The 25,486-nt window shown below is 41.4% G+C and overlaps 1 protein-coding gene and 1 long non-coding RNA gene across 6 annotated transcripts in view; one reads left to right on the plus strand and one right to left on the minus strand.

Annotated features, from left to right (window-relative positions):
- Positions 1-11,424, plus strand: part of LOC117960606 — a 13,159-nt gene extending 1,735 nt beyond the window's left edge. Inside the window, exons 2-3 of the long non-coding RNA XR_004660184.1 lie at positions 83-92; positions 11,410-11,424. This is a non-coding gene — a long non-coding RNA (uncharacterized LOC117960606). The remainder of the gene's footprint in view (positions 1-82; positions 93-11,409) is intronic.
- Positions 1-25,486, minus strand: part of zgc:171482 (zinc finger protein) — a 60,268-nt gene that overhangs the window by 7,117 nt on the left and 27,665 nt on the right. For 4 of the 5 annotated variants that reach the window (XM_034898595.1, XM_034898597.1, XM_034898594.1 and 1 more), the window contains 3 exons: positions 22,563-22,740; positions 19,920-20,177; positions 8,471-8,567 (listed from right to left, as the gene is read on the minus strand). In XM_034898595.1, coding sequence (XP_034754486.1) covers positions 8,471-8,567; positions 19,920-20,177; positions 22,563-22,740 — 533 coding nt within the window. Of the gene's footprint in view, positions 1-8,470; positions 8,568-19,805; positions 20,178-22,562; positions 22,741-25,486 lie in introns of those variants that run through there. The other variant, XR_004660183.1, reaches the window with a different exon arrangement.

A 25,486-nucleotide genomic window follows, 5' to 3' on the forward strand; every position in this document is an offset into this window, starting at 1 on the left:
TGTGTGTGTGTGTGTGTGTGTGTGTGTGTGTGCGTGCGCATGGGCGCGCGCTCTAGGTAAACTCACTCTCGCAGTTGCTAAGGGAGCTGTGAGTCACGATTCAGGCATGATTCCCCTGTCACCGCCATCGCGTTATTAACATCACGGACAGTGATGCTCATGGCGTTGGGTTTGTGTCTAAACAAAACTTGTATGTTTGATTTTTGGGCGGAAGGTGTGATGGACCACAAAGGCCAATTGCTTTGGGGCCGATAAGGAGAGCCTAAGGCATGGGGCTGCATGTGTGTTCAGGTGTGATAGGGAAAGCATGTGATCTGCCACGGTCCTCAATTACCACATACACACAGACACACACACACACACACACACACACACACACACACACACATACATGCAGCAAACTACGCCATTAGCAGGTTGACACCCTTGCGAGCAGAGTTACTTTACATTAAGTACTGTAATTGCTCCCAATCATTGCCATCATCTCTCTCTCTCTCTCTCTCTTGCTCTCTCGCTCTCTCTGAAATGTGCATTAGTTTGTGTGTGTCCTCTGTGATACTGATGCTGAAGGGTGAGTAGGCTAAATGGATTGTCCCAACCTCAATCAACATCATACCCTTGGGGCCTGCGTTAACATCAGCATCAACATTGCACATACACACTCATTCACAAGCACACGCTATGCACATAAACGCACATAAAGGCAGGCCAGACTTTGAAAATTGTATAACAAAAAAGCACCCATAGAGCGAAGGCCATACAATCCTAGTGAGCGATGTTAACCTGAATGATATTATACGGGTCGTTAAAGCCACGCACTGTCATTGGTCAAAGAGACTATACAACCCTGCTGACAGTTCTCATCAAGGACACTGTGCTTGTCTGGTTGCTTGGTTTTATTTTGTGTACTCCAAGGAATTAATTAGTGCCCTTTTCATGTTTTGTTCTGTTTAAAGTTTTACTTATTTGCCTATATGGACAAAAACTTTTCAGGCCGATAATAATTGCATAAAAGCCACCAAAGTCTTGAGGAGAAACTATGCTGTGGCTCTTGAGCTCTCTAACAACACTGGTTCTGGCCCAGACTACTGGATGTTATTAATCGGAACCATGTTGAACCAAACAGAGAAACATCTATATAATATAATCTGACTGATAAATCAGCATGTCAATTAGCAGATATTTTTGGCAATAATACTGTACGATATAGATTCAGAATATCAGATTAATCGTCTAACTTTACACTTACCATTACTGATGAGTTTGTGGGTTAGCTAGCCCAGAGTTGATAACCGTGGTCAAAACAGTCATACTAAAAATAAATGAGCATGTTGAACGGTGTCGTAATCTTATGTTACCCTCTAAGAATTACATCCGCATTAGCTACTTAACCAGCAGCTTTACAGTAGGCAGACTTTTCCTGTTCATTACCCCTACAGCTTGGGAGTTTGGTGTATCGTTGCTGTCCTAGATAATATATTCAGAAACATTTATAACTTGATTAATACTTAGCTCCTGTATTAACAAAGACATACAGTTGTCGCTGGGAACATCCTGCCATCAGAACATTTGGCAGATTTTTACACAGCTGTAGGGCTGGAAAAACCAATTGAGCTCTTCTCTGCTGACAGCCTTATGTTCATTCCTTATTTTTTTTTCAAAGTAGCCATTAGATTTCACTTGTGTTACTTGAGTCAGTAACCAACATGGGGATTTATTATTCATCTATCAGGTTTAGTTTTATCTGCTGCCCACTTATGTCCCTGTTTGCTTGCCAGCTAAGTGCATTGACTTAATTGCAGTACAGAGTGTACACTGTGAAAATGTTCTGCCAAGTTTATCTAAGTTATATCTCTTCTGTTATCATACTATACAGGTCCAATTACAACAGCCAGTCTGTAGCGACTGTGTGGAGTCTGCAGCGTTTCAAATGACCTACAGCTGATTGTGTATGAAGCCTATGCACGGTACAGATAAGAGCTGGCAGACCGGTGCATCCAGCTGTTTAAAGAAGAGAGAAATATGTTGTTGTTTTTTATGATGACAAATTCCTAATGCCAAACTTTCCCCCCCAAAAAACAAACAAACAAGAAACACTTATTTATTGTTAAGCACTGAGCTGTAGACGATTTCTTATATGAAAGGTGTTATGCAAATTAGGGATCCCACAGTGGCATCTTTTGACTGTTATGAAACTCTTGATAACACCGGTTTTACCAGTTACACCTGATATTTTTTAAGAACAGATATTTGTTGATGATTCTCACAAAGCTCTCACTTTGATCTCTGGCTGGTTGCGCTTCCACTTTGGATTTATTGATCCATTTATTAGTTCTGCATACACTAGGCTTGACAATTGATGGAATGATGGGCGACTGGTGTTTTAGATATTTTAACTTACTTAATTTCAGAACTAAAATGTTATAAAATAATATCTAGAATCTGCGCCCAGCAGTTAATTTACAGATGTTTCTGGTGGAGCATGAAGTCTGCCCGTTGATCCCAGTTAAGTGATGAGTGATTTTTTTTACTTTAATAACAAACCCGTTTGCCGTCTCTTTTTTCAAGACACCTGATTATTTTGGACAGTCACCCATTAGACACGCTGATCAACAGAGGGCTGGAGAGTGGGAGAAGCTATTGCTAACTGCTAAACTAAAGTAGTTAACAAAACTAAATAACGTGTACTTTGGGATTAGATAGAAAGTCACTAAAAGGAGAGAGCCATGAGCGCTTGAGTAAACTAGTGTAGGTTTAAATGTAAAGCTAATTAATAGCCGCTGTAATGAAGTATATGAGCGTTAAGCTACCGGAGCAACACAGAAGCATCGCTAACTGGAAATGACGCAATATGCTTTATCTTGCACGTCAGCACGTAAAACGAGCAAGAGGAAAGACGGCCAAGCCGGTGTAGCCAGTTTTATCGATGAAAGTGGAAGCCGCTCCACATATACATAATGTGTTATGTCCAAGTGTTTAGTGTAGCCAGCTTGTCAGACAGGCGGTCAGATCACCTATAGTCGATTTTGACCAACCACGACTGGACGATTTGAAAATATTAGCAATCGCCCAAGCCCAGGTCAGAAATAACAGTGAAGTTCTCAAATTACTGGTATTAAACCGCTCAAAACGGTGCCATAAAGTATATTATTATTATGTGTTGCAATGTCTTACATAAATTAAAATGTATGTATGGTACAGTATTACAGCTGCTGGCTCTACCTTAATATTCTGATAATGAATGGCCAAAATGGTGACGCATTGCTTAAAATGTTGCTGTCGCAAGTATCTGTGGGACTGCACTTTTGTAAAAGATGGTCCAATATATCTATGCTAAAGAAGATACTAAAGGAAGCATTGAAACACCTTTCCTTATTACTTAGATATTTGACTGACTCTTATCATGGCTGCCACTTTACTACTTCTGTGGTTATAGTCCTCCAATAGGAACCTTCTTAAGCAAAAAGGACCATTCAACCACAGCCAAAGTTCTGGACGTTTCTTCAATGAGAGCTAATCCCCTGCCGCTGTCAGCCATGCTTTCATGTCCTCTGGAAAGCTCCTCACACAAGCCAAAGCTCATCCTGAATGAGTGTGAAAGAACACACACACACACACACACACACACACACACATACCCCTACCTCATGGGCCCTTATGTCCTCTTATTTCTAAATTTGCAAAGCCTCAGACATTGTGGGCTGCAGCCGGAGTGTTCATGCTTGTCTGTGTGTGCATACTTATTGAACAGAAATATTAGACTTGTATACTATATACAGTTTAAAAGTGGCATTATTTGCTATCATATCATACTCCCATATTACTGTGTTGCAAAGGCTAAAATGTCGGAATGGTTGGGGTTTGTGTACGTGAGCGAGAGAGACTTATCCTGAAGCGATTTCTAACACATTTCATGTACCTGTATTGTGTTTCACCTGAGTGACTTGGGAAAGGCAGGGGAAGTGCAGTTGATGAGGTGGAACCTTTGGTCTTGTTTTATGTTTCCCATAGGATCGATCCATCAGTGCAATAGAGCTGGCAAGACTTATTTCCAGTACCAGTGTTCAGCCTTGCGGACTCAATAGAAATCAGCGCGTTTTCACAAAATAAGTCTGCGATGGCTCAGGGCTGTCGCACTGTAAGATTGCTTGTGTTTTGAGGGCTCTCATGGATATTTTTTTTACACTTTAGGCACACAGTGAGTCTGCAATCCTGTTATTGTTCAAATAATCTGTAAACACATACAACTACAGGGGAAATTAGCTTCGTTTAAAAAAATCTGGGTGAAAATCGGTTGACAAGGAACCTTAGACGTTGCTGGGGCTGTTAAGTTTGTTCCAAACTTGATTCCTATCTCACAATCCTTCTCTCCTCTCTTTTCAGTAAATCATTTTATAGTCTATATTCAGGGTTCGTACGGGTGCTTTAAATCCTTGAAAATGCTTGAATTTTGATGTGTTTTCTAAGTTTGAAAAGTGCTTGCAGCTATCTGCGGAGCGAGCGAGGACGAGCTCTCACAAACTGGTAAAGTTGGTTTTATATTGGAAGGTCAAACTCCATAATACATTTTTTGAGTGTGTCTAATAGTCAACGTCCAATATAAAACCAACTTTACCACGGTCTGCCACAGCAAGTCTGCTGCGGTGTGGCGGCCTTGCATCCCGGCAAAGACTGTAGTGACTGAGCCCCCCCCCCACTTGTCTCAAAGTTTTTTTTAATTTGGAGTTAAAAAACTGCTGCTGCTGCTCTATTCCAGTAGATACATGCATATGCATTGGCAATGAAATACTTTTTTAATTAATATAGGCTATTTTTCAGGCAGGTGTCTGTGCACTGTCAGAGTCTTCTGGGTTAAAATGGAATGACAGGTTGTTTTAACTGTCTCAGATTTTGATAAAAACCTCGTATATATATCAAGAAAAACCAAGGCATGTAAAATATTTCTGTTCAAATCCTATGTCAACATATTGTCAGCCCTTGAAATTACTTTATTTATTTGTTTTATAGCCTGAAAATCACATTATCTGGGAAGCAAAATCTGGACATCAATATAATGAAAGGTATCATTCAGGTTAGAGAGAGAGAGAAAGGCAGCCCAAACTTTGTAGGGTGGAAGACAAACATGTCAACATGACTGAACCAGTACAAGTTTGTACAGCATGCGCTAGATTTGGAACAAAAAGTGTGAAAAGACTGACATTAAGGTTAGCAAAATCAGAGAGGGTGCAGTTGTTTTCCTGGATTTAGTCTTGACACAGAACGACCCAGCTGCATGTCATTTGGCTCAAATCCTCCTACTTACATTGACTCATGCAAGTCAGATAGCAAGCAAAGTCTACTTAGATAGTGATACATTTTGAAAATAAAACTTGTGTTTTGCTCACCTATCTGATCCTTCTGCTAATACAAAACACAATTTGGGCTGTTTATAGTATTATGTTTTTAATGTGACAAAAACACTAAATAATAATTTTGACTATGAATGTAATTTACGGTGGTGCAAGGTGCTGGGAAAGCTTTAACATGGACCTTGAAAGTGCTTGAAAGGTGCTTGAATTTGACCTTGGAAAAGGTGTAAATTACCCACAGTGGCATCATGAGGTCCTTACCTTACCCATACTTCTTTTACTTTAAGATGTCACCAAACACTCATCATGCTAAACCATGTCAGTATTATATCCTCTCCTTCTGTTGTAATCTCTATGATTCTTTTCTGAATAAATTCCACTGCTTTGAAACAAGAACAGAGCCCAGCTCTGCACACTTTTCCTCCACTTCAGTTCACTTTGCGTATGCCTGATAAGTTGGATGAGGTACTTTCTGGCCTTCTATCCAGGGACCTATCGGCATTACCAACGTAAATATCCCTGGTACCTCTGTCACAGTTTGTCTCATACTGGCCTGTATTAGTCGATGGCCTGTCGACCCATTCTCTCCATCCTAAGCAGAAAAGCCCTGCAGCTGTCAGCAACACTGGGCTCACCTCAATCACACTCCAAATCTGCTCCTTATCACTCTGGCTCCACTTTTCAGTTCAATTTAAGGATTTTTGTTTTGCTTTGCACATTTTGGCCTCCAATCCATCCTGGTTCTGTCTGTATTATTTCTCCATGGCCATCTGTCTCCCCTTATCAATTTTATCTCGCTCTTTTGCCATCTCTATGCTTTTTTCCATTTGTTTTGCTTCTGTCTCAAACATGATGTGTCTTTCTGTATCTGCATGTCTCTTTCCATCCATCTCTCTCGGTGGTGCATACCGTCGCTCTAGTGTCTATCAGTCTTGCTATCTCGCTCTTTCTCTCTCATAAACACAACTCTTTCAGTGTGTCTGCCCTCTTTTTTTCACTTTATGACAGTAAAACTGACAAAAGGAGAGAGTTATGAGGCACCATTTTCTTCCATGATTTACAGCTTCTGTGCAGAGACATTATACATCTTGACAAGCACGCTTTGGAGTTTAGCTGACACTCTTATCCAGGCTGACTTAGAGAGAGTGAAGGGCTGTATTATGGATTCATTATCTTGCTTACTGGCATGTGGTAGTGGATGGACATTGCCTAGTGTAACCTTTAGTCTCATCCAAACCCAATATAACATTTTACTGCTACTCAATGTCTCATTGCAAATATAATAATGCAGTTACTCATGATAATTTCCAAACTTTGTCTTGAGGTCTCTGCACATGAGCTTCTGTGTAGTACTTAAAGTAATCTTTCAATTCTGTTTGAAAAATATTACTGATGTACTTTTTGATGCTTTGGACTCCATAAACCAAAGTCCAGTTAGGTTCTGTTGTACTGATGTGAGCTGCTATTTCCTCACCCCAGAAAATCACAACAAAGCTCTTTGAACAGACAGATGGTATTCTGCATAAGAGAAAAACAAGTTTGACTGATGGAATTCCCTTTAATGTCTTTTCAGCCCAACCAAAATGTTACCTCTAGCTTTAGTGTCACTCACACACAAATTTAGTTTTTCAGTTTAGTCTTTAAACGACTTGTGTCCATTTTAAATAGAGCACTGCATATCAAATACATTATCTGAAGTTAATTGGTCATTTATTGAGTCTATCTAAATCTAAATTTAGCAATACAAGGGGAGAATTTTGACAAATATCCAATACAATGAATCTATCAGATAAATAAATCTTCTTTTCTTTCTAGTAACTAGTGAATTTAAACATTTAGAATTTGCCCTTTGCTAAAAGAAAATACATCCTGTTATTTACTTTCTGTTCTTTCCTCATTCTCCTTCCCTCTCTGCCTTTCTCATCCTTGTTATTGCTGTTGTTATTCTCAGTTCACCTACTCTCGTTAACAGTTAACTTGTTTGTGTAAGTTTGGTGTGTGTGCAGCCCAGACAAGTTATCCTCCAGGGTGGATTAATACAGACATTTCAGCTGTGTCTCAACTCTCTAAAAAAAGGGAAAGAAGAAACCGCCGCAACAACAAACTTGTATCCTCAAGCAACCTTTTATCTAACAAATACTTATAACTCACTTAATTTCCATTACATTGCTTCAAATACAAAGAGTTGCATGCATGCACACATGCCACAACAATGCCTATAACCGTGCTCACTGCTTATGGTAAATGCATGAAATGTAACCGTTCCATGTCACACACTCTTCCTGCTGGTGTATATAATTTCCCTCACGCTGGCTGTGATAACATTTTCTAAAATTGGTAATGAAAATGAACATCTCATTGTTGTCATACTGGCAGATAATTCCCACTGACATATGCATCCCATCCATAGGGCAGGGCAAGAAAAGGATTGTGCTTTAGTTCAAAAGTGTTTTCAAATGCATGTAATGCAGACGTAAAGTCTGTCATCGTAGCCTCCTCTTGACTGCATTGCACCGCCTCTCTCGTCTCTCTCTGAGTGCTTGCTTCTTTTGTGTGTCTTTATAGTCTCAATGCAATGACTTACAGGACCCTACTTTAATGAGCCAAGTGCATGGTGTGTTTAGGGTGTGTACAAATCCACTTTTTTACTTCAACGGTGGGAAAAGGTGTCTGTGTGCCAGGCGTGTGGTTCAAAAGGGTTGTACTTAGTGTCTATACTTAGTGATAGATTTTAAGGAGAAGTAACTGATCTGCTTGTATGTGAAGTGAAAGGGTTGGTCTTAAACTAAGTCTCTTGCGTTGGGCTTTGCGCTACCCCGGGTGCAAGATAGGGCCCACAATGTACAAATGGGGATGGGGCGCAAATGTTTGGTCTATCCTTAAAGGTATTTATGGTGTTGCACTAATTTGTACACATGAAAACTGCTTAAAAGTAGTTGTGTGAAAAGTGAAAGACATTGAGAGAAAAGTTCAACCCTGCCTACTCTCAGACCTCCACAATCGCTATTGTCTGATTGTCCATTTCGGAAAGTCTCTCCTTCTTAGCATTATGGATGGATGGATGGATGGATGGATGGATGGATGGATGGATAGTCAATCAGGTCCTAAGTTGTTGTACTCACTTGTTCTGGTGCTTGGAGCCCTGGAGGTGTGCGTGGTATTGCTCGATAGAGTTGAGGACCACACTGCATACACTGCAAGAGTAACTACTGCGCAGCCCTGGAGAGACACAAACACAACCACACAGGTACAGCGCTTACTGTGAGGGCACTTTTAATAAGTATGGCTTATTGAAATCTTTAAAAACGGTCAGCGTCATCAACTGGATCATCTGCAGCAATACCCGTAAGGCCAACATTAGCAATAAAAAAAAAGTTATCTGACAAGGCTGGGTTGGGTTTTTTTTTCAGATACCGATGCTAAAATGATACTTTTAAAATGTTGCCAGTCCCTAAACTGATACTAAAATAAAAATAAAAAATAGGAACATTCCATGTGGTTAAAATTGAATAATTTATTAAAAATGTAATAACAATGACTTACTGCACTAGTAAATTGTTGTTTAAACAACCACTGAATGAGAAGTTAAAAAAAAACAAAAAAACTTTGAATGCACCAAGATGTAACTGTGCTGTATTTATATAGTGCATTTCTAGTCTTAACAACTACTCAAAGCGCTTTTACATCATACAGGATACATTCACCATTTGCGCACATTCATACACTGTGGCCGAGGCTGCCATACAAGGTGCCACCTGCTCATCAGATAAACATTCACACACATTCACACTCCGATGCGCAGCACCGGGGGCAACTCGGGGTTCAGTGTCTTGCCCAAGGACACTTCGACAATGACTGCAGCGGCGGGGATCGAACCAGCCCCGCATCTGATGAGCAAGGTGCCACCTGCTCATCAGATAAACACTCACACACATTCACAACTTGGGGTTCAGTGTCTTGCCCAAGGACACTTCGACATGGGACTGCAGGGCCAGGGATTGAACCCCCAACCTTCCAATTGGCAGACAAAAGAGGCTTACTAGTTTCAAGTAAACGCACCGCACACTGTTCACAACAGACATGGCTTTATGGGTGGGCCTGACAGGCCCAGGACCACCCACTTTTTTTTTTTCAGATGTAAAGTTATTCACAGTCAAAGTAACATCAAAATGAATGGCAGTCAATGGGATGCTAACAGTGGGTGATGTCTTTATAGCAAATAAAATGGCACCATAGGTGCTACTCTTAGATAGAAGCGGCTTACCCTCTTGGTTGTCACGGACTAGCACTGAAACCCACTTGATGAAACTGGTGTTGACGGAAATATGCGTGGTGAAAGCCCCGGCTGTAAACACTTTAATTTCCCATAATTTCTTCACAATATAAGCCGTCCGTTATTTGGTATTTGAATGTTTTTTATTAAGAAGCAGCAAAATCCAGAAATGTTGGAGATTCATTAGCAGTATATTGTATATTAACAGTCTATGGCAGTAATGTTACATGACTCAACTGTGCATTATTGTTACTTAGCAACAGCACTCTTTGACAAAAGCTGATCTGAGCTGAAAGCTCTAGCTGAAAGCTCTAATCCGTTACAAGGAATGTTTTACAATCCACCCACCACTGTGACGTGTATACAAGGCAAAGTCAGTGCTAATTTCCTACCCTGGTACTTGCAGCGGCCCGGGATTGTGTCCAACCTGCGGCCCTTTGCTGCTTGTCAACCCCCCCTCACCCACTTTCCTGTCTATCCACTGTCACTTTCTAATGAAGAGAAAAATCCCCCCCCCCCCCCAAAAAAAAGAAATCTTAAAAACATCTCTGTAAAGGATTCTCTGAGACTGAGATTTTATCGCTTAAGGTGGACATTGAGCTGGGGCTGTAAAGTTTGTTCCAAACTTGATTCCCATCCCACGATCCTGCTCTGCTCTCTTTTCAGTAAACCAAGAATTATAAAAAATCGACTGATAATCCAATAATGAAAATAGTCTAAATGTTTACTTTTCATAAACGATTTTAAAAAGCTGGTTATGTCTATTTTGATGTTTATGTGCAACTGCAGCAGACAGTGAGGTTTGGGATCAGATGCAGCCTGTCGGTATGCTAGGTTAGCTCCAAGTGATCTAAAAGTGTAAAAATCCTTTCCAGTGAAGAACAATGTTACAACAGTCATTGTTTAGTTACCTTAAACATGCACGAACGCTATCAGTCATCTGCAACCAGGAGATGGAGAGCTCAGACCCACAACACCTAGCACAACGTTGTCTCTGCCACCCCAGGACGCTAGCGCAACCAGTGCCTGTGCTAGGGCCTCCGCCTCTGATTTACGAGTGGATGATTGCCTGAAGATCTGTCTTCCGTGGATGAGTCCGCAACTCAGCCAGTGCTAAAGTATCCAGTCGCTTCTTCTGCTTTAGCGAGTTTAATTGTGTAGGACCGCCAGAGGATCCATTACTCTCCACAGAGCTGCAGGCGCATTTCTATTTCTACATCAGCTTGTCACTGTTGTTTTTTCCCTCATGGTTTTCTCTTGTTACGGCCTATGATGCTTTGGGTCTTGTTAATGGGATTTATTTCCTTTTGTTAAACATGGTTATAATATGAATTATCACACTAAAGTAGGTTGTCTCGGTAGGAAATAACTTGAGTCTGGTTTTACATGACAGATCACGTTGTCGATGAACAAGTTCTTTGCCCGAGGATTGATTCAAACTGTCGGCAGTGTTGTATTGTTGGGAACTTAAAACAATTAAAAAGAATTGTGAAATATTCAGCATAATTTTATATGAGCAGAACTAAACTATGTTTTGGGTGAATATTAGACGCCTGACCACTTTTGCAACCTACAAGCCTTAGTTCTATAGAGAGATGCTCTATAGCACAGCCAGGTAAGGTGCGGTCAACATATTTAAAGAGCATCACGCTATTGAAATCTCTATTATGTAAGCACAGATAATATAATAGTATATTAGTCAGTCATTTGTATTGGGTTAAACAGTGATTTTATAACGTTTTAAATTTAAGGCCCACCCACAATTTTAAAACACGGGCTCTTGGTCAGTGGCTCTCAGCGGCAGATACGACGCAAAAAGCACCCCTCAGCATGTGTATGGAACAGCAGCTCTGCGGCACGTGAAGATCACGTAGTATAAAGAGTGACAACAGTAGTGGGTAGTATCAAAGGCCAAAATCCTGTGTAAGAAGGTTGGTTGAGGTGGTGTGACACGGGGGTTTGTGTCCCGCGTGTCTGTGTCCCGCGTGTCACTGAAATGTGCAATTTAAAACCCCACCCCACTTATTTTCTTAAACCCAACTGTCGCCTTTTTGTGACGTAAACGTACCTTTTTATACGCGCATTCACAATCTTTTCCTTAACTGCAACTGAAGCAATGGTCCCGACCCAGCGTGTTTAGATAAAGCATGTTTACATATGACGCTAAACGAGAGTTTTAGCATCAACAACAGCATCAAAAGTACCTGACCAAGCTTCCGTATTTGACACAAAGAGAGTGATAATATGTTACTGTTGAACGTCCCAGTGTTGGAATCCTCTCCAGTGAAATACAGTCACAGCACGATTAGGCTAGCAAAGCAGTTTTGTGTTTATGTGCCGGCGGGATTCATAATCCAATGGTCTCTACAAATCTATAGCTCAAAATGCCTGGCTCACTAAACAGGGCAACATTACACTCAAGTGTAGAGTTCAGTGATACTTACGGACAGATGTAATGTTACTTCAACAAACATCAATGTTAATCGCTGTTGAAGCGCTATTTATGTTTTATGATTTTAAACAATTAAAAAATAATGACTGGTTTAATATATAGACAAACAGGCACGCAGTGAATGATATTATATTTATATCCATATCTATAGATATAAATAAACATATAGATATAAATATATCTATATATATATATATATATATATATATCTATATATCTATATATATATATATATATATATATATATCGGCAGCTTCACCTATATGCTAAAATATACAATGACTGAGGAAGCCTAGTGACGAGTCCATAGCAACAAGTTCACGTGTTGAATTTTTTATTACCCAGTGTGCTTTGTTGAATGGTCTCAATATATTATTGTTTTATTTCTTGTGAATACTAGTTTACTAGAGGAGTAACTTAGTATTTGAGGTATTGGAGTAATGCAGGAAGTGTGCATTTGGTTTCCATGTTAATTGTGTTTCCACAACAATGTGAGTAAATCTACTGAAATAGCCACCATAACAGTGGAGTGTGAGGTGTAAGATAAGAAAGCAGGGGATGAGTCATGTATGTCAGAAGTGTAAAAAACACTGGCTCTCTGTACATCTTTGCTATACTCAAACCAGAAAAGAAAGCATCAATAAATTGTTGGGGAAGGTCATGCCTATTTTCCCAATCATTTTGGAGGGTCATAAAAAAAGGTATAACTAGAGAAGGGAGGGTCAAGTCTATTTTGACTAAAGATCCCAAAACTCCTCCGGTAGCCACTTAAATAAAAACCAAACAGTCCCTTAGCTGTCAGCATTTTGAACCTTTTTAACCTAGTCACTAGCTAACAGTATGCAACAATGCTTCTGTTGCCTTTAAATCCATTTCGGAGCATCAGAGAGAAGTGCAAGCGTTTATTTGGCACAACAATGAGGCACTAAAATCTGTGTTGCTATTCAGTCTGGTAAATACCCATAGTTTTGGCACCGGGTTTTGTTAACCAAACCCCACTGACAAGTCCTATTCTTACACTTGCGGGGTAATTTTCCCAAGTTAAGTGCATCTGGAAAAAGACTTGATTACACTAATCATTAGCAGAAAGCCAGTTACATTTTTAGATCCTTAGATCATCTTCTTGTTAGTGCCTATGTGTGTGTATAGTTGTGAAGGTGCCTTTTGAAACTTGAACTTCAACAGGGTGAGAAGAAGTAGGACACTATGGGTAAGAAAAGAACAGTGCAGTAGGTTGTGTACATGTGTGTAGAACCATGTACGGGTGTGGAAGCATGCACATTTGTATTGTATTGGTGAATGCACACAGATGTGAACTAATTAGAGGGTTTGCAGGTGGTCGAGATGAACACCCAAAAATAGCTTGATGATGATGGAGATACTGACAGGGTGGGGTGAAGAGAGATGAGGAGGGGCAAGCGGAGGGTTAGGTAGACACAGTAAAAAGAGGACATTTTCAGGCAAAAAAAAATATGTTTTAAAAGACAAAGGAGAGGAGATGGAGACGTGGTAAGAATAATAAGTTATCAGACTGCAGCAGTGAAAATGCATGCTGGGCTTTAATGACGGCAGGAGCAAATATGACCTGGGTATCCACCCCCCAAAAAAAGTCCTCTTACACGTGTGGCAACTATAGCGTGGCAGTGCACATCTTCTTACTTTCACAAGGGCAGAAGAAGCACTGAAAATGCTCTGTCGACGAGGAATAGGCTAATCAGCAACATGATATAATTGCCAGTTTTTTTTCTCTCAGAGATGCAATGAAGGGCTATTTTTGTTTTCTCACAGTTTGCACACTTCACCCAGATCAGAGATGAACAACCTTGACATTTCAGGGCTGTATGAGGAAACAGTCCAAAATGGATTGCTTTAAGCCCTTTCCCCCCAGTCCATGCTCCCTCCTCTCATTGCTTGAGCTTCAGTTTTATTTGTTTGGTGGCTGAAATCGGGTTTGCCCGCTTGTGTGTAAGTGCCCTTTTCTCTGCTGTCATTGCTGTCCTTGAGATTCATGAGTTGTCTGTATTCCATCACCTTTTTGACCTTCTGTGGCGTTAATTGGTGATGCATGTTTGGAGACAAAGTTGTGATATAGTTAGGAGTGGTGGGAGGTCATTTAGACTGGGCTACAGCTGCGTAATGTGGCATATCTGCTCCCTGTAGTCTGAGTCGCTCGGTCTGTTTCAGGGGTGATTAAGGACACCGAGTCATTTACAAGAAAGCCATGACTGAATTAGTTGCCTGGAGTAAACACGGTCTTGGCTTAAATGTTGATATTTTGCATCTATTAGGAATAACTAAGTCTGTGTGCGTGAAAGTACATCCTCTTCTGCCAAATTGTCATTACTTCTGTTCTCTCTTAATGAAAAGGCCAATAATGGGAGAAGAGATCATTTAAAAAAAGAAAGAAATGATAATTCCTTTTCTCATTTTCCTTCCCTTTTTCTTCCACATAATTCTATAACGCCACAAGGATTAAACAAACGGGTATTTAGTTGTATACAAAATTAAGTGTGCTATGTGCGTGTGTGTGCTTACACACAAAAGCAGCTTCCATGCTTTTAGCCTGATTGATGTCACCTCCCTACTGCCTGGCCAAAAAGCACTGATGTACAATATGCTGCAGTTTGTGTCTGTGCCAGAAGATGGGATATGTGCGTTTGTGCCAGTGTTAGACACGCACACGGTCACATGCCCAGACTCTGTGCTTTTGGTTACTAAAGCCGTTCTGGCATAACAAAACACTGTGCCCTAATCCATGTTAATTACATGCATGGAAAGTGTGTGTGCAATGCCGCTGACAGCATGCAGCTCAGGCAAGGGTTGTGAATGTGGGTTTTTTGTGAGCATGAGCAGTATTTTTGTGAGGGTGTTCTAAGCCTTGTTAATTACACAAGAAGATATGCCAGGGAGAGAGAAAGGAGGGGGTAAGATGAGCTAAGGCAGTGGGTGTGGGGCTGTTTGACTGTCATTTAATGCACAGAGGCATTGCTGACACCACTGCCACGGAGACGCCCAAATGCTTCCCACAGTTTACGAGATATATTCTCACTTAGCCTCTCCTTTCAGGTAACATTAATGACCCATTTGGAGCATGATGTTCATGGCTCGTTCCATAAGGACACCCTGTCAAGCTCTCACTGCAGCCTTTTTTAGTTTTTTTAATTTGTGAGTCTCAGGATTTACGGGGGGTTTACAGGTAGTGGTCAGCGCAAGGGACCAAAATAAAGATTTTGGAACGTTACAAACTTCAATACAAAAATTTGTGTAAATGCTTTAAGCAATTATTTAATACATTTTAAACGTTCAATACCATAAACAGTAACAGATAGTGTTGTGGGCGGGACATTAGGTTAGTGGTGAGTGAAACAGAAGCAGAGGAACAGACACAGTGCTATAGCGTTGCCAAATAAGCGCACTTTTTAATTAATTAACTTTATCGGTTATCAGGCAAATAAAACCCAGATCCAGATAATCAGGGCCGATAATCGGTCTATCCATAGACAGCCGATGGTAAAATCTAGTGTTGCGTGAACATTGTTGGGTGAATACTCAAATGCTTTTAGGTTGCATCGGGAGTAAATGTGCCTTAAGCAAACTCACAACCACCACGTAACATAATTTCAAGGTCAAGTTTCCTCTATTTCCTGCTTCCTTCCTATGGGCCAGACGGCAACTACGAATCTCACTGTATGGTATTCATCTGTAGATTTATTCACAGCGGAGGCAGGCATACTAGTTTTCAGAGCTCTTCCGAGCCTTTGTGCTGTGGTACACCATTAGTTTACCATTCGCTTTGCAAGATTAAAAAGGAGCTGGATCCACAAAGAAACCCATTGAGATGCAATCAAAACCAACAGTGTGCTGCAAAGGCTTGACAGTACATCTCACAGGACTATATCACAAATACCATAGCAGAGAGGGGTTGAGCATGGAGTGAGAGTGAGATTAAATCCAAGTGGAATTTTCTTAAGTAACAATCTTTGAACGACATATAGAGAGAGAGACTAATTAGTTTTGCAGCAAATGTGACAGTAATTGGAAAGGCCATCTGTTTTAGACAAAAAAAAAAAAAAAAAAAATATATATATATATATATATATATATATATATATATATATATATATATATATAAAATTATACAAAGGAAACAAATTATTCTTGAACTAATACTCAAAAATTAAATGACCAGGTTGTTTTGTGTATTCAAGTTCACACTACAGCTCACTAGTTTGTGTTGTTTGTCCTCTATCTCATCTTAGCCAATTAATTATTATTCAAAGTAGTTTATAGGAATACGTATATTAAGGCTGGCTATTGTTGGAAGGTGTGTGATGTCAGTGCCAATATGATACCTGAGTGTTCAATACCCTGAATAACATTACGTAAACATGCTTTAACCCTTTATACCCAAACAGCTTTGTTTTTTTTGCCACTTGGGGACAATATAGACATATGGAAAGTTGCATGAACAGTTTCTTATTTACACATGAAGCTTACAAAATACATTAGCTTTTATTTGGAGTTGTGTTTCTGGCCACCTGACAAGTATATCTCCAATATTCCCTCTCCACCAACTCATGTGGGAAATATATTGTTCTTTAGCCGCTAAATACTCCACCAGCTTATCATTAACTCTGTGTCTGCCAATTGATGGTGAGTAGGTAGCATTCAATGGGGTTTCACAGGAAACGCCTGCTGGAAACAACTGATCAGGGTTGTGAGAGTGAAGCAAAAACACTGAATTTATAAAACTTTTAGCCAAAACAACGAGATCAAAAATGCTGAAATGCACCATGGAGCTCAGAGGAACTTCAGAGTCGGGTGATAATTCTCTGTTCGTACTTTGAGTCACCCCTCTCACAAATGGTAATTTGAACAATTGTTACAATTAAGATATTGATCAGTGCAGCTTTTTGCCTACAGTATATCTTTTTGTGTGCATGTATAACCTTGATTTGCTGTGTCACAGTAAGTGCTATCTCATGGGAGAGGAGGTCAGCTCTTCCAACTCAGGCACAGTCATCAATTACACAATTTTCTTTGGTACTTCACCCTCTCTCGGGCATGTACATACGCATGCACACACACAGGCACACACTGACACAAACACACACACACAAAAACACTCACACTCACACACACACGCACACTCACACTCGCAAACACACTCTCACACACACTCCAGTCCGAGACGCTTATCTCACTGCTTCTAATTATCTACTGAGTCTCCAGAGAGAGGAGACAATGCGCTGGCTCTGTCTTGAGGGGTTTCTACGCATTGTGATTTATGTAAAAACACAGGCGAGTCAGCCGGGCTCCATCCCTCGTCGGTAGCAACCCCCACCGCGAGTCCCTCGTTCACATTCGTATCCATCTCCAAGGGTTTTGTCTGGCACCTAGCTGTGGAAAATAACGGCAATCTCCCCTGTATCCTGTCTGTGCAATTATACCAGAGAAATCCAAGAGTAAGAAACGATGTTGATATATATGTCATGGGGATTTTGTGAAATGTTTTGGTCGTGACAGTGTGAAAGCGGGGGCAAGAAACAGGGGGGAGAGACAAAGAGAGAAAGTACAAGTAATGGTCAGTGTCATCAATAGGACACAACCAGAAAATACAGCAGGGCAGACTCTGTAGCCATAGTTGAGAGAGGAAATATTGTTGCGTCAGTAATTTACCTGTGCCTCGCAGGGAGCTAATGAGGATGACAGATGAGAAATGACAAGAGATCGGCGACCTTAGTGGCGCACGCTCACAGTCACCACCGCAGTAACAACCGACAACAAACACAAGACAGAGTACAGCAGCAGAGACAAATCTGCACTTGGCCGAGGCAGAATTCCTGCCACCTTGCGTTGGATCCTCCCTCTGAGATTACACCCGGCACACCTGTGACTTCACACATGAAGTGGTGATAAAAGCCAATCAATGTGAGAATCTTGCACCAATGGAAATGTGTCTAACTGAAGAAGACCAAACGACTGCTGACAATGGAGTGCGATGAACAAAGTGTTTCAGACTGAAGGCACTGGAACAAACACTTGATTGATGGCACATATAATAGATCAAGTCAGCTCACTTAGAAATCTTAGACCAGTTCATTGCCCTTGAAAAGAAGGCGGGTAATAGATTTTGCAGTAGAGCATCACTCTTCACTGAGTGCAAATAGCATTGATTAAACAAAAGGAATTTTAAATATTTATTAATTTTGTAGTTACAGGCTGAGATTTGGAGCCAAAAACTGCTGAGTTTGTTGGATGTGGGTCACAGTGTGTGGATAGAGGACGATATACAACATGACACCACTTAAAGCCTCTGAGCCAGTGTAGGCGGCAACATGACTCATGCTTTTAATGTGATTGGCTTCTTGAGATGATGGTTTGTGTCATGGCACCTGGAGCACAAAGCGAACAGCGCGGCTTTGGCTCAAAGAAGATTGCATATGTGTGGCAGTACAGGCATGCTGCGCGTCAAACTTGAATTGTCTGTGTGTAGAGGTGTTGTGTGGCACTAAAGTTGCATGTTGGGCCGCGTGCTGTAGTAGGATGACGAAAGACGATATCGCTCATAGGTACCAGAATAGGAATAGCACTCTCTGTGCCAAATACTATTAATAATTTCATTAGAATACCCTTCTGGCATAAATGCATGTATGAGCATGTGAATCAGTGTCCTCCTTCTGCCATTTTGGTGTGTGAACGAGTTTGTGTAGGGGAGAAAGAATAGAATAGTAGTAATTAAAATCCAGCACTCGCTATGTAAATATAATTTGATCTCAGTTCTACCACATAGGCTATTAAATATAGGCTACATTAAGAAATAATTTCAGATTGTGTCATGCTGTGTGAGACTCATGTTTTAACACTCAGCTGAAATATTAGTGTGTAGTTTGATAATTATTTGTTCTGCACGGTGTAGTGTATTTTCTGTGCTACATGCACCTTGCCATCGGAGATCCTATTACTTTTTTTTTGACAGTTTAACACATTGCAATGCTAGCACTAACACGTGTGAAAAACTATGCTGCAGTGTAATATAAGTGCACAGTGAACCCAGATAACTGAAATGGAAACGTTAGACTGTGGCCAACAGATGAGGACTAAGATATGTCAGAATTTCAGCTGGACTAAGATACACGTCTAATCAGGGAGAGAGAAGATATTTTCTTGGGATGATGGATGAGCTAACTCTTTAATTTTATTGGCTTAGGGTTGAACCCTTAAGATTATTTACCCAGTAAATACGTTTCAGTGAGTACTCTAATGATTTAGTATTATATTTCCATAAGCTTGGGGACTGATTAAAAAACAATGGTCAGAGTTAATTCAGCACTACTCCTTTGTGTCCTTAGTAAGGGTCAAGCACCGAAAAGACTGGTTCCTACACGAACTCTGGCTATTGTATTTAGTGGAAAAGGTTTCAGTTGGCATTAATTCCAGCCGTCTTTGTTGTAAAAAACAATTCAACCCAAGCGCTCTTTGGTGACATGTCTGATTACGTTACTGTCGATCATCTCTCTATCATCGTATAAAGCTTGACCTGACAGTTTGATTGGTCTGAACAGCTCTAGTTGGAGCCTAGTTGCTCCACAGTGGATCAAGTCCAGACTGAACTTCCCAACCTCAAATGATGTGGGCGGGGCTAAGTTTGGCTGGCATCCAGGCTAGTGGCTTACCAATATCTGTGAAATGTACACCACATTGAAAGGCATATGAATAAGTCTACCCTCACCACCACAGATATTGAATGTGATCGCCCCCTTATCGTCTTTCCTCTTACAAAGTCGTAACACCCTTTCTGCCCTTCACTTGTCACTTGTGTCGGGCTCAGGACCAAGAGGCTGACCTGTGCTCTCCGTGGCATCCAGACTACCCGCTAGCTGCTCCAGGAGGCGTGCTCTGGCTGCGTTTCTGCGGTGTTTCTTGCCCTCGTAATGCTGCTGGGCCATCAGCGGGTTGTTGAACCAGGCTCCGCACAGGCAGCAGTACTTCCCGGCCTCTTTTCCGCCATTTCCGCCGACCACCGCCAAGGGCCAAGCCAGGTCAGGGGGAGGAGGGGGGCACGCAACGGGGTCTGTGGGCAGCGGGGTGGAAGGGGAGGAATCTGGGGGGGAAGAAGTGAAGAAACAGGGTTGAGTGGTGAGGGGAAGATAGAAGGAAGAGAATGAGGGAACAAATTAACATAAAACCCAAATGCACAGACGCACACAGACTTTGTCTTTCTCACAGACACAGATGCCTTTTTACATTTGATAGCTGTACTTTTAGATTATACTGATACGGAATAGATGCTGCAGGCCAACATCTGTGGAACATTGAAGGGGATCAGGAGAAAGCCATCAGCTCTCCTGGGGGCTTCTCGTGCTTTCTACTCCCATCTACTGAGTATCTACTGTATGTGTGAACCTTCCTGTTTCATCTTTTTTTTATGTACACCCTCTTCTTCATCCCTCTCCTCTCAGTGAGGAAATGAAAAAAAGAAAGAAATGGCAGATTTCCAGGTGACCTGCTACTCGTGACATGACACTGGTTACCATGGTGATTGCCCAATAATAGCCAACAGGCACTGACTTGTCCACAGGACACTGTTGTGGCTCACGCAGCGAAGGCAGCAAGTACGCGTGCGTCTGCATGTGTGTCTGTGTGTACTTGTGGGTGTTTAGCTGTTGGATTAAATTTATAATCCATGCTTGAGAAAATGTGCGAAGGCTTGTGTGCATGCGTATATGCATGTATGAACCTCTAGAATAGGCTGCTTACAAGTGTGTAAGGTACAGTACGTGTACCAAATAATCTCTCCACAAACTGTGTATTTGATCACATTGAGGGAGTGTTAGGTCCACAGCCAAATTCTGTTCAGAAAGCTCATAATGCCAGATGGCATGTCCAAATGTGCCGATTCGCCATCTACGATGTGTCAATGACGCTTGAGTTATTACGACTATGACTACACAGCCACAACACAGCATGTTTAACATTTTATATCACGGACAAAAGCCCACTCACACATGCTCATAAGCCCAAATGAGTCATACCACTTCTTTCACTCAACAACCATCAGCTCACGGATAACAAATGAAGAGCATGCATGATATGTTGACCACAAGTGTGAAGTGTGTTAGTTTGCGCTGAGAGGTTACTCATACCTTGATGTGTCTTTGGGCTCTGTTCACATAGTTACTGTATCTATGGCTGTGTCTTCGCTCATCTCACCAACCACACCCACTCACATTCCCTCCGCTTGAGTTTGTCTTTGCCACACTATCATCTCACTTCTCAAGCTCAACCGTGGAACTCTTGTAATGTAACGTTTCTTTTTTTGTTAATCCCAAAGACAAGGCCGTCCTAAAATCTCTGGTGCATCATTTGTGTGTGATCGTGCATGAGTGAAGCTTCTGAGCTCTGACAGCTCAGTGGAACAGCACAGGCTGAGCAGCAACAGTGAGAGCTCCTTGGGTGTCATTTTTCCTCTCCATCTAGCGTGTGGTGGGATGTGCGGAAGGGGAGGGAACACACAGGTACAGTCTCTGCTCTCCCCTTCCCAAAGGCATCACCAACACACATGGCCCTTGCCTAGTTTTTGGTTTTGTATATGTTTGAGGGTGTTTCTGTATGCATGTTAGTGCCATGTGTCCTTACATGCAAGTGATTGTGTAGCATGAATGTGCTTGCTTTATGTGTGTTTCTGATGATTCTGTGTGTGGATGTGTGGGATTCTGTGCACACGAGCCTGTCAGCTCGGCTGTGCATCTTCTGCGGTGCGCTCATCTCAGAGCGATCATGAAGGCTACTTTTGACTTTAATCTCTCCTGAAATCCTCTTCTTCTCTCCCAGGTCACTCTTCCTCTCTTCTCGCTCTTGTTTCTTTTCCTCCAGGTCCCACTGTCATAAAAACCACAGAAACTCCAGGGCAACGGTTGTACAGAAGTGACACTTTTCCAAAGTAGGCCAAAGTTTAGCAAAAGTCACTCAGGGGCTTGATTATAACACTCCATTTTTTGAATTTTCACTTTGAATCCAATTTGAATCACATTATGTTAAGCTCCCCTGGAGACGATTCATCAGCACATACACTTAATGAAATGCTAATCTTAAAAAATCACAAGTATGAACAGAAATATTAATTTGGGGATGTCTTCATTTGTTAAGGAGAGGTTGCGGGCTTCACCTTCAAAGTTTTGCTTCTTCGGCCTCTGGCTGTTAGCATTACCCGACATTTCCCTCTGATATCCAGGCTTGACATTTTAACTAAAGCATGACTAAAGGTTTCCAAAAAAAAGACCAACTATCCTAAAGTATCAGTTTAAAATTCTATTAACTGTGTTTCCCAAAACTCAACTGGCACTATGTCCTGCTGTGATCCCTATGTTCGCATTCGGCTCAAGTATTGTAAGATGCATGGCTCACAGTGCACGTTAAGATGTGTAAGTTTGAGCTTGTTGCTAAAAATCCAACCCAGATAGCAAGAACGGCAGAAGATTTGTTATACCTGTGTTTGTAGGGCTGGTCATGGCTGGGGGTAGGCTGGGCGGTTCCCCCAGCACCAGGCGGACTCTCTTGGCGTGGGTTTTGCCCTGGTAGTGTGACTGGGCCACAATGGCGGAGGTGAAGAACATGTTACACAAAGTACAGCACTTGTTTCTGTCCACCTCTGTCTCTGCACAGTCCTACAGGAGGAGAGTAGAGGGAGATGGTGAAAGAGAGTTGTGGGGGAGAGGTGTTATGAAACCAAAAAAGGACCACATGGGAGGAGAGGGTGAGGGAGGTGAAAAGGAAAAGAGATTGGTAGAGGTGAAGAAAGGAATCATGTGAAAAGAGGAATAGAGAGAGGTGAAGGTGAGAAAAGGAGGGGAGAGATGAAAAATGTAAAGTTGTGCACTTTGCACTGACCTGTTGTGCTTGGTTTGTTTCTCTCTCTCTCTCTCTCACTCACACACACACACACACACACACACACACACACACACACACACACACACACACACACACACACACACACACACACACACACACACACACACACACACACACACAGCAAATAGAAGGCTGATCAAATATTCATCTGTCTCTCTGGGCTGATGCAGTGGCTTGGCCCTTTCACCGCTGTTGGTTCATTACTAATGATGAGGGGGAGTTGCTCCCCGCGGGAGGTTGGGAACACAAACAAAAAGACCAACTGTCTGATTGACATAAATGTACAAATACAAATACACACACAAACCAAATGCTAGCAATATTACTCCTCTCTTGCTTTTTCTGTTTGCTTTCTGCCCATCTGTATGAAAAAAACTAAGGAAAAATTCAAACATACTGTAGGCTGCATCTCAGGAAAAAAAAATGACACCAATCCAGTAATTCTTAAAAATCATCCACATTTGCCAGTAGGGATTGATGAAATCATGACACACATGAAAATAACCTTACAAAACCTCTTAGATGAAACTAACACCACCATAAAACTACCAACAAAACTGGGTTGAACTAAAACAAAGAAATATCAAAGAACAAAAATGTGCATGCAGTTACATGCAGTTACAGACTTTAAGTATGTGTCATGCATTTTAGAGTGTTTTATGTTTTGAGATAAGTTCCTTTTAGTTTCAGTTAAAGGAAATCAAAATGATACATTATAGCATACAGTAATATATTGTACTGTACAACTTTGTGGTAACAGTTTGGAGAAAGGCCTTTTTCTGTCCCCATGCATGAAGCACGATTTTAAGAAAGACATGTTTTTCTGAGTTTGGTGAGAAATAGTCTGGATCAGTAGGACATTTCCAGGACAATGTTCCTCACCTTCTGCTCTCTGTGTGTTGCCAATCTCAAAGTGTTTGCTTCAGCAAACAACAACCAACTTTGAGCTAACAAGCTACATGCTAAAACTGGCAAGTTTTGAACATAATTTTGGTTATGCAAAACGACAGGCCTGCTTGGCTCCTTTGGGGGAAAGATTGTAAAGATTTACAAAGACTATGTTTAGTTAATTTACTATCTAACTGGGAAGTTTTGGGATGGATGGCATGATTACTGTGGACAAAGTACACACAGCGATACACTGGTAAGAGCTTATTATGTATCCAGCTAATTTAAATAGCTCACGTTGCTGTATTGTTTGGACAGTTAACTTCTGTATGGCATTTTCTTTTGCGTGGTGCAAAACGAGTTCCTGCCAAGACCATTTTGCAGACACACCGTCGCCGCATCCAGAGCTTAGTGCCACACAAGACAGTTGTGTTTGGTATAAAGGTCCCATGGCATGAAAATTTCACTTTGAGTTTTTTTAAACATTAATATGCGTTCCCCCAGTCTGCCTATGGCCCCCCAGTGGCTAGAAATGGCAATAGGTCTAATCCAAGCCCTGAATGAATGCTCAGATGAGCCAATCTTGCGTCTTGCCCCTTATGAGGTCATAATGAGCAATGTTACCTCCCCTTTCTCTGCTTCGCCCTCCCAGAGAATTTGGCCCACCCATGAAAGAGAGACATCATGGTCAAGGCCGCACCCCAGCCTCTACCTTGCCTCGACCTCATCCAACCATTTTTGGATGAATTGGGACAGGCCTTATATGACATCATCAGTCCCTGGACTTGGACTCCCTGGACTCTTGTGGATAGATGTAAGTTAATCATGTAGCCAGGCTCCATAATCTTGTAAATACCAGAGGAGTGGAGGCTGTTAATATCATATTAATGTCCATGGTTTTGGATTAAGATCATGCTGTAAACAATCACATAATGGTGTGATGTTCTGCAGCCCACATGGTTAAATACATTAACTTGAATAGGGACAGCCTAAAATAAACCAAATAAAATGATCAAATATGTTTTATTGTCTTTAGGAGTTGTAATATTTCAAGCTACTTCAGTGCAACTGTATACATTCCACCATTTCACAACTTTTCGCACAGTTTCTTTCTTTTCACTGCTCACAGTGAACCTCCATCTTCTCACTCTCTGTTTATCCAGGCTTCAACTCTCTTAAGATCTCTGCCTCTGCTAAACTCTTTGAGTGTGTTTTTGCACGTCTCTCCCCTTTTTTTTCTTTCTTTGTTTCTTTTCACACCAGTACTCTCTCTCGTTAAGGTGTCGGAGTCGGAGAAGAGAAACCTCAGTCTTGGCAAAATCAAGAACAATTATAGAAAAGTGTCTGTAACACCGTATCTGAGTGTGTGAAGTGTCTCTGTGGATGCAATTTGTGTGTGTCTGTCTGTCTGTCTGTCTGTCTGTGTGTGTGTGTGACTTGTGTCATCCCTATTTAGCATCACAGACAGTGGATGTGAGAGTTAAGGACACCTTTACCTCCAGGCTTAGCTTTGTCTCTCAGCTGTCCCATCTCTCTTTTGCTCTCTCACTCTCTTCTCTTGCTTTTTTGTCTTTTTGCTTTGCCTTCACTCTCAGCCTTTTTTTTTTCTCC

This window comes from Etheostoma cragini, chromosome 17 (assembly GCF_013103735.1).
Source record: "Etheostoma cragini isolate CJK2018 chromosome 17, CSU_Ecrag_1.0, whole genome shotgun sequence".
Taxonomy (NCBI): Eukaryota; Metazoa; Chordata; class Actinopteri; order Perciformes; family Percidae; genus Etheostoma; species Etheostoma cragini.